At 34.0% G+C, this 10,135-nt stretch overlaps 1 protein-coding gene across 1 annotated transcript in view; it reads right to left on the reverse strand.

Annotated features, from left to right (window-relative positions):
* The window catches only part of LOC117107398 (thymus-specific serine protease-like), an 8,474-nt gene extending 1,500 nt beyond the window's left edge, over positions 1–6,974 (reverse strand). Inside the window, exons 1-9 of the mRNA XM_033249069.1 lie at positions 6,791–6,974; positions 6,002–6,056; positions 5,171–5,428; positions 4,180–4,309; positions 3,582–3,705; positions 2,589–2,714; positions 2,222–2,488; positions 1,604–1,751; positions 810–992 (exon numbers count right to left, since the gene is read on the reverse strand). Of these exons, the coding sequence (XP_033104960.1) occupies positions 810–992; positions 1,604–1,751; positions 2,222–2,488; positions 2,589–2,714; positions 3,582–3,705; positions 4,180–4,309; positions 5,171–5,428; positions 6,002–6,056 (1,291 nt within the window). The 5' untranslated portion in view covers positions 6,791–6,974. The remainder of the gene's footprint in view (positions 1–809; positions 993–1,603; positions 1,752–2,221; positions 2,489–2,588; positions 2,715–3,581; positions 3,706–4,179; positions 4,310–5,170; positions 5,429–6,001; positions 6,057–6,790) is intronic.
* Positions 6,975–10,135: the final 3,161 nt, after the last annotated feature.

A 10,135-nucleotide genomic window follows, 5' to 3' on the forward strand; every position in this document is an offset into this window, starting at 1 on the left:
GTTTTCTTGTCACTGGTATTGGCAATGGTGGTACTGATATAGGCATTTATAATGCGCCTCTTCCTTTAAAGTGCACTTCTTTTCCCTGGTCATTGGGTCCCCATGCTTTAAGTGTTAATGCAGATAAAATGCTTTGCTCAAACAAGCAAAATGCATTAGCGAGGGATTGAAACCCCGACCTTGAGGCTGGGAAACCAAACCGTCACCCATAAGATGTTTGGTAGCTATAAGGTATATATCCTATACTAAGATCGTTGAAAGCTCAGTTGGTCTTGCAGAAAAGAATTAGCTGACCAAGTGTTCTGCTAAGCCAGCCTGGCCATTTGGATATAGTTGCTAAGTTGTGGGAACTTCCCAGCAAATACAAGACGTTATTGTAACATTTGCGAACGTTGTGAGTCTTGTGTTTTGGCTATGCCTATAAACGATGCAGCAAAGTTTGTGTTAACGTCTTTTTCTGACATAACTTAACCACAACGTTAACACTTCGACGAACCATTCTGTCTTCTCTGAGAGCGCTTGACGCCATCAGTTGATTGTCGGCATTACGAGCCTCGTCCTGTTGCTTTCTCCATGGAATCGCATCGACCGACGACTTTAAATAGCATAAACGTGTTTTTGGGACAGGAGCGTATTCCTGGCTAGTAAATAGCACTTTCTAGTCAATATTTAATTTGATTGACGCTCCCGAAACTACTGTGAATAACAGAGGGCCAGATCTCCTAATAGACTACCAATGGCAAGATGTTTTTATTTAGATTTTACCAAACCATTTGGACAAAAAATATAAATAGGCCTAAGTACAGTACCATTGATAAAAATTATTCGTGTCCCCTTCGGTGTGTCAGATCCATAATACAGGTTTGTGAAGTTGACACTTGCGTTGACTTGATTTGGCGAAATACCGAAAACATCACGACACATATCCAAATATAGACCAAGGCCCATGTAAGAAGAAAAGGGACACTGTGTATTGTTGTCGCATGTCTGAACTGTAGAAAATAACGAAAACAATTTTATGAAAATATAGAAAACAAGTTCTTTTCAAGAATAAGTAAGCTGAATAGGTCCCTATAATAATTTTTGCAGGAAGACAGATTATACTGATTTTTATTTTACTTGCATTTGCCTCTCGGCGAGGAAAAATTCTTTTTCTAGTTGTGCTGTCGATGCATGGAATGACTCGCAACATTCATATAGAAACATTTAACATGTATGAATTCCAGCCTCAATGAGGCAGAAACGATTTATTAGGCCTATACCAGAAACTGTAATATTAATTGTATCTGTTGCAAGTGGGCCATATGCTGTATTTTCTACCGGTCTTGACCTTAAGCCTGGTATCCATTAAATTGCTACATGCGCCACAGTGTTTAACCATGGAGGAATTGGTTTAGTAAATTCCTCCATGGTGCAAGTATCCCAACGCAATCGGATATGTTCCCCGATTCAAACGACCAATCAGCGTCGTCGACAACGTGTAGCGATTTTACGAATTAACTAGGCTTTACAGGCAAGTTACACATACAAATCGTAGTACAAGTGGCCAAAACTGACCACCTATGGTATGGGCCTTTATGTAGTCATTATACATTTTACTTACAAAAACCAAATTGAGTGCACGTTTGATAGGTCCAAGACCGCTCACCTACTCCGGATGCTGTTTTATTTACGTTTGTGTCATTAATCATTTGCACCATATCTAGGTAAGAACTCTCCAAACAGTCCGCGCCCGTTGCCATGAGAAAATCCTGAAACGGCAAGAACATGACCACAATTACGTCTGTGTACCATTATGATACAATTTACGTAAAAATAAATTTATAATAACGTCGCAGATTGATTCTTAAAACTTTTTTTTGTTCAACACAAAAATCGTATTTATAACGTAATTTCCGACTAAAGTTGCAAGCGTTGTTGTAACGTTGTGTTAGTACAATTCATGGATTGTTGCACTTGGAAAAAAATCTTACTGATAAATCACGCAAAAAAGTATCTTAATGTTTATTAATTACAGAGTGAGTAAACGTCTATAAAACTTATATAATTAACGCTCTATGAACACCACTATGAGAATTGATCTCGAACTGGAAGGCTAAGAAATCACATGTAAATAATGACAAACACAGAATTTGGTTAAAGTATTTCGCTGTCTAAAATAATCATTCTCAGACATACAACAATTATCACAAGTTATAAATTATTGTAAACGGTAACTTACATCATTTAGCTTAATCGCCCTCTCATATGGGGAACCTTGAGCATCACTGATGAGTTTACAAATATACCCGATGGAATTTGACGTACCATTGGTATTATACTGCACAGCGCCTTCGATGGGGTCGGCCAGATTGCTTAAAAATGCTGCGTAGTCGTTTGCAGATTTGAGTGGACTGCAGAGCTTAAAGTCTTTGTGGAGTTTATCGAGTGAATTGTTATCCAGGTACAGCTGAATTTCTTTAAACGCTGATGATATATTACTTAAGCACTGTAAATTAAATTTCATTAAATTGATTTAAAGTAGGCCTATATGTTGAATACCGGGTAGTTACAGAAATCATATTTGGTTTTGTTTGTATTGATCTTACTTGCTGTGAACCACCAACGGTTGTATCTGAAAGACTCGTCTTCACCACATCATTGTAAGCCTCGAAATTGGTGACCGCTCGCACTGGAGCAGACGATGCAACCGCAGCATATACAAGATGTGGATACTATAGACAAATAAAAGTTTTATGCGATATTATAAAACATTGTTCAACTAAACTAAACTTTTTATTCGGTCACTTTCCAAGTGTATTCTGTAGGGTAATTTAAAAAGGTTCCTATGACTTGTGAATGCATAATCGTGTCATTGCATTTTATTTTGTACATGTTAAGTTAATCTTAAAAATTGCCCATGCAAAATAGGAAAAAATAATTTAAAAAAATTAAAATAATTTTGAAATTAACTTGCTATTTTTAAAGTAAAATAAAAAGAATCAACTAATGAACTTGGAAATGATTTAAAGAATGTTTACTCATAATTTTACAGTAACGATTGATAGAAATGCTTCCAGATGTGTTTTTATTATTTTTTTTTATCATTATTCAGTCTACAAATATGGGTACACGTGTTTTTAATTCAATAATATCTATGCTTAAGTTAATAATGTTTATACATACATTACATCATTTATATAGCGGTACTGTTTCTAAAAAATTATAATACATACCCCATACTCGTATTGAAATTTGTGCTGGGATTCCTGATAATGACATAATGAATGTCGAAATATTAAATCCCAACGCGATGGCGTGTATTTTAATATACACTTTCTTATATGAGATTATTAAGTGGACCTTCGGTTTTTTTTTGGAAACGCTACAGATGCTACTGCAAAATGAGCAAGTTAATTTTAAAATTACTGTACTTGTATAATTTGTCATTTTCAGGTAACATACCGTAAGCTCTAGCTGGCATACAAACCGCTTAAAGGGCAAGTGTACGGTATGCGTTTTTACTCATTTAACGAAAAATATTTGGCCAAACTGCAATTTTATTTATTTTTTAAACAAAACATGCATATAAATTGAGTTACCTTAACTCTGAACCAGGCCGATAGATCTCCAGCATAGGACCCACCAAAACATATCCAAGTATTGTTAGGGCCAAGAGAATATTTGTCCGAGATAACTCGATGAAATTCAGCAAGGTCTGCCAAACTAAAAAGTGATAAAACTTCTATAAGCTAAGCTGTTTTTATTTAATTATAATATCGTGAAGCGCCGTAAGTAGTTTTTGCAATCTTATGTACGATAACGAATACATATAGTTAAATATAACGAATAAATACACGACATTATTTTTTTTCATTCACAAAGTTGCTCTTGAATTTAATAATTTCCCATAAGAATCCCTCGATTGTCATTCTGTTTTCATCGCCCCTCAAAAAGTACAAAAAAATATTTTAATCGCCCGGGCGCTTATTCGCGGGAGTAGGCCTACGGTATAACGAAAACAAAACGCCGTCACATTTAACCATAGCATATACGAAAACATCACACATAACTATAACGAAGTATACAAATACGCCACATTTAACCATAACGAACAAGAGAATATCCCCTGTGACGAATATGAATGAAAAAAACACTTTTCACGACATAGGCCTATTTATATGTAAAAATTTCACTAACGCCTGTTGACTGGAAAGGTATTGTAAGTTATTCAATTTCAGACTATCGACGTTCAGGCTTTCTCCATAGTAGCGGTGTTCAACTCCTAGGATCAGTGCGCCATGGGTCTCTGCAATTTCAGTAATGAGGCCTGTAAAAAAAACGTGACCCCCTGTGTTAAAATTCAAGTTAAAATATAAAATGAAAAAACACAAGAACACTTCGTAAAAAGATAGGTCCAATTGCAACAGCCACAAGATGGGGAGGAGTTGTATGTAAAGGTAAGGCGTAAAGGTAAAGTTAGGAGAATAACCCATCAGTCGCAGCGTCATTGAGCTGAATTTAGTATGGGTGTGGTCCATGACTGCCAGACTTATAATTCTACGATGATACTCAGTAGTTCAATGTTTGGATGTTCTGCAGAGGTCTTAGACGTTCACATCATTCCACAACGACATGGGCTGAAATGAACCATAGCATCGGGGTAACACCCTACTATTTCGAAGGATGTAATAAGTTCTTTAAAGTGCACACGAGCCATGGTTGTCTACACTGGACCTCCATTTTAAGTCCGAGAAGACTTAATTCCACCAACCAAACCCTGGACAAGGAGTGGCTCGAACCAGCGCCGATGTTAAGCCTGTTTTCCATTTGGCAAATTTATTCGCGCCAATAGAAAGTGTCGGCACATGCACATGCGCATTCACATTTCTATCGGAGTTTTGCAATGTTGTGAACGCACTGTCATCGTGTGCCACTGTTTTAAAAGCGAAGTTTCAAATAAAGATTATTATTATTATTATTATTATTATTATTATTATTATTATTATTATTATTATTATTATTATTATTATTATTATAAACCGACGTTTTGATTCGCGCGAATAAATTCGCCTAGTCGAAACAACAGGCTTAATTAAGGTGTAGTTAGAGGTGCCCCTGCATTTCCGTGTCGGCTATTCGAGTCGCTAAAAATATACGAGGGGCGTGAGGGAAATTGTCGACCACTTACCGTCGGTCAGAAAATATGTCGATAGAGCACCCTCTCCACCAATGAAGAGAAACACTGGTCCATCGGGTTTCTTCCAGAAATCGTTAACCACATAGTACTTTTGCTGAAGTGAACCTTTAACCAAAGGGTCAAAGTGATCTAATGTTTGGTTGATGTATCCCTCAGAACATTGCACAGTGCCCGATATGCTGTCTTTATAGTTATTTTTCACGTTCTTCGAAATAATATACTTCTTGTAGCGCCAATTAAAAAGTGAACCTGATGATTAAACACAAAAAATGTTTATATGCGTCGAAAGCAGTTCGTTTTTGTTAGCGTGTTAGCGGCAGATTTATAATAAAACATCAATATTCAAACATTCAATAATAAAAATATTGGTTGACCTAGATCAAATAAATAAATTGATTGATTGAAAAATATGCATAAATATTGGTCTTTAATGGATAACAGGATGAATGAAAATGTTGCAACGATTGCCCTTCATTTCCTCATCAGCTTTATAAAATTTCAGTTTTTGTATATATATATATTTTTTAATATAGTAGCTCCTTGGTAAGAGTGTTGACTTTGTAAATGTAGTTTCTATTGCATCTGTAGCAAATAATTTCCTATTTTAAAATTATGATGTCTTTCACTTTCTTAATCTATCAATTGATTGCAAAATTTGATAATTAGTGTGCCAACCAATTTAAAGTTCCATTAAAAAAAGAAGAAATTGAATGAAAAATATTAATGTTAATGACGCCAGCAGTCGTTATCGACTATAGACTTATTAAAAGTGTACGACCGATAAAAGTTCGAAAATATTTTAAAGTTGCAGAGTAGGCCTACCTTTAATAAAAGGCAAGATCAGGAACAATAGCATTAGCTGCGCTTTACGTTTCATCTGAAAATATAACGAAACTTAAATGGCTATAAAATATTTACACAATGGTTTCACTTGTTATGTGACTTCACTTTCATGAGTTTTGACTATAAGAATTAAAGATATTGATGTAAAAAAAGATTCTTAATTCGCTAATGCGTTTATTGGTTTTACATTCTTTCAAAAACTGTGCCTTTTTGTGCGAGTCTGTTCTCATTGTTTTTTTTTTACACATTACACCATCATGCAAGTTGTGTATTTTACAATACAAAAAATATGTTTTCATATAACTAAAATAATCATTCAGAAGACAAGAAAATAACCTAAGTCTACCTTTTCTGAAAACTTACTGCTAATTTATTTATGGCTTATTATTTCTATTCCGCTCAAAACTGAAAGACTACCAAAAGCAACATCAACGGTAAAGTAGTAAGCATACACAAACTGTAACCTAGTACGCACAAGTGAGGGTGCACACGGCTTATCTACACAGTAACGTATCTAGGGATGCCTTCCCCCAATTAAAATGTCCTTAGCAAAATAAATCACGCTCAATAAAAATCACCTCATATCTCCTTATTTTGCGACGTAGCGCCCCCTCACTTAATATTCGAGTCTCACCTCGAACCCCCCCCCCCCCCAAATTTAACTATCCTCCACGCCCCATCAACCCCCATACTCCAAACGCCACTGCTCCCCCTAACCGACTCCTTAGGCCCCTATCCCAAATAAATAACTTGCAATTTTCTTCCTACCTTGCAATCGGCACTCAAATCATTCTTGATTGATTGAAACCTTTCTATCTTTTTTTAGTTGGCACCATGTAGTAGACCTTCGCGGTGATCGGAAATTTGTACAATAGGCCTACAGTAATACTGTTAGAGGCCTAAACCAAAATAATCCAAGCCACAAGGCAGTGATTGTACACTTGGATGATTCTCAACAATAAACCAGCCGGAAGTTCCATAAAAGAAGGCCGACCTGCGCATCGACACAGAGTGGCGATGCGGAAACTATAAAAAGTGAGCAGGAAATATATAGAGGAAGCAAAATGGCGAGAATATTATAAGAAATTTGTCAATGTTTTAAAAATATTTTGAAGAATGTATTGTGATTTTATATAAAATATGTCCCTTTTATTGTCTTTTACTGTATTTTAATGTGTATAAAGTAGAACGAACAAGAAAAAAAACTTTAATTTAAAGAGAAACCCAGACAGGTATGTACAGCATAGGCCTAGGCTGGGCCTAGGCCATACTTAGTTTAGCAGGGGCCTATGTCTACAGACCCTGACCCTTAATTGTTTAGGCCTGCCTATACTTGTCATTCATTCTAGGCTAGCTAGGGCCAAGCCCTACTTAATGCTTAGGCATGAATGAATGGCATTGACTATGTTAGCCTATGAACTAATTTAATTAGGCACATTTGTATTATTATTATTATTATTATTATTATTATTATTAATTAAAATAATAATAATATTATTATATTATTATTATGAAAATAATAATAATATTATTATATTATTATTATTAAAATAATAATAATATTAATTTATTATTATTATTATTATTATATTATGGTTATTGAGGTATTTTAAGCCATTTCGGCCCTTAATTGAATAATAATATAACTTATAACGTACGATGTAAAATGTACTCACTATAAATATTTCATTAAGATACCCGGGACAAGGATGAAATATTTATAGTGAGTACATTTTACATCGTACGTTAACGTATATTATTATTATTATTCAATTAACAGAAATGGCTTACACAAAATACTTCAATAACCATAATACAGTAAGTCGTAAATGGCGTTAATAGCAGTGAATAGGTAGATGCAAGCAACAGATGCAACATATTAAATCGATTATTATTATTGTTTTATTTTGATTAATTATATATAAATTCATTATTATTACTTTTTATTGTTAAATTATTGTTATTAAAATATTATTATTGCTATTATTATTGTGTATATTGTTAGGTATAGGTTGACTTTACTACAATAACTCAATTTACTAGAACAATTCTTATACAGTTTTTGTTTATATACATTTTTGTCAAATTTAAATGATACAGACAGATAATTATTATATAAAAAGTTGATTGACACATTTGAATTTCATGTTGATTTTTAATTTTGCCTGTAGCCTATGACAGTGTGGTGGTGATGATTGTTAATTGCAGTACAGTATAATAATGGTTACAAAACAATTTAATTAAACAATATAGAAAAGTCAAAATCCTATAATTCCCTTCGGATTTGGGTATTTGTTAAAAAAAAGTCACAGGTCTTAATGCCAACATTTCTTTCGTGGATGTAATTGCATATACATGATAAGCCTACATAGAAATACTGTACTGTATACGCAATGATAAACACAAAACACAAACACTGAAGTGTTGCATTGTGAAATGTACCACATCTTTTCATCATTATTACTTAGTCAGGATTTTTATCATACTACAATAATGAAGATTAACAATTTTGCTTAACAATAATAGCAACATTGTAATACATTACAGTATAATTATAAAAATAATACTAAGACTAATGAATAATAGTAATATAATAATACGGTAATAGCAATGATAACAATAATATACAAATATTACAATAATAATAAAATAGTAATAGTAATAATAATAATTATTATTATTATAGTAATAATAAAAATAGGAGTGGTAATAGATGCAAAAAAGGTATCTGTGCTTAACAAATACTCGGCCTATACAATAATAATAATATAATACCTATAATCATAGTTACCAACCGTCTCGCCTCGTGCGGGACGGTCCTGCATTTCAAAGTGATTTGGATGAAACACGCATTTTGCAGAAACACATGCGTGATCCTAAATTTGTCACGCATTTAACAAAAGTCTATGCGTAATAACGATTTATCTCAAATTCATGGGAAAATGTATTTAAAATTTGAAGAAATTGGTTGTGTTAAAACTATGAAAAGATGCAGTAACTTGAGTCTTTAGAGAGCACAGTGTTTCCTTGAAGGCCCTACTTATTTCACTAATGAGTTACTAAAATTGATCAGTAATGAAATGTTTGTGTAGGTCTACATAGTTCGGTGCTCAAATTAAACATAGGCCTACATTGAAACTCAAATTGGCTTTATTAATAATATTTTTGCTTATGTACCTGTATTAAATCAACAAACAGTCCCTGAAATCGTTTTAAAACAGCTTAAAAATGCTCAGATCGTCATTTCCACTAATTTTTGGTATATGCTATATTTTTGTTCTTAGGTAATTACTGTAGTAGTGTTCATGTAGATATTGGGCCTCAAGATACAAGATATGATTTGCTGTCTGACGTACGTGTACATCCTGGTCTTTCTGACCATTTTGCGATAATGTGCAAACTTGACCTTAAAAAACCTGCTTTGCCTAAAACTGTAATTAAGAAACGAAATTTAAACCTAATTAATATTGAGGATTTTAAAATGGATATTCTTGCTCGGATTTCTAATATTTCGTTTGAAGATTGTAATTTACAAGAGCTTGTAGGTAGATTTACTGCACTGAAAGCAGTTTTAGATGAACACGCTTCTTTTAATACAAACATAATTAAACCCAAAGCTTTTAAACCGTAGTTTACGGAAGAGATTCGTTCTGCAAGAAAAACTCGCCGTCAACTTGAAAGAAAATGGATGAAATCTAAGACACATTCTGACAGGCAGAAGTACTGTGACCAAAGATGTAAATAAAATGGTTGAAAAAGCTAAAACAATGTATTATTCTGCCCTTGTTAGGGACTGCTCTGGTGATCAGAAAAAGCTCTTTAACATAGTTAACAACCTCCTTCACCGCTCAAAGTCTACGGTTCTTCCTTCTTCTGTATCAAATCAAGCTCTGACACATTCAGAGTTTGATCCTGCAAGTGAGGTGGAAATAAGTGACATTGTTAGAAGTTCGCCTTTGAAATCTTGTCGACTCGACCCGATACCGGGTCCGACGAATTACCCAAATGATAGGGAATTACCCAAATGATACCCAAATGATACCCAAATGATAGGGAATTACCCAAATGATACCCAAATGATACCCAAATGATAGGGAATTACCCAAATGATAC

This window comes from Anneissia japonica, unplaced genomic scaffold (genome assembly GCF_011630105.1).
Source record: "Anneissia japonica isolate Jap-2015-1 unplaced genomic scaffold, ASM1163010v1 scaffold9668_len1562885_cov226, whole genome shotgun sequence".
Taxonomy (NCBI): Eukaryota; Metazoa; Echinodermata; class Crinoidea; order Comatulida; family Comatulidae; genus Anneissia; species Anneissia japonica.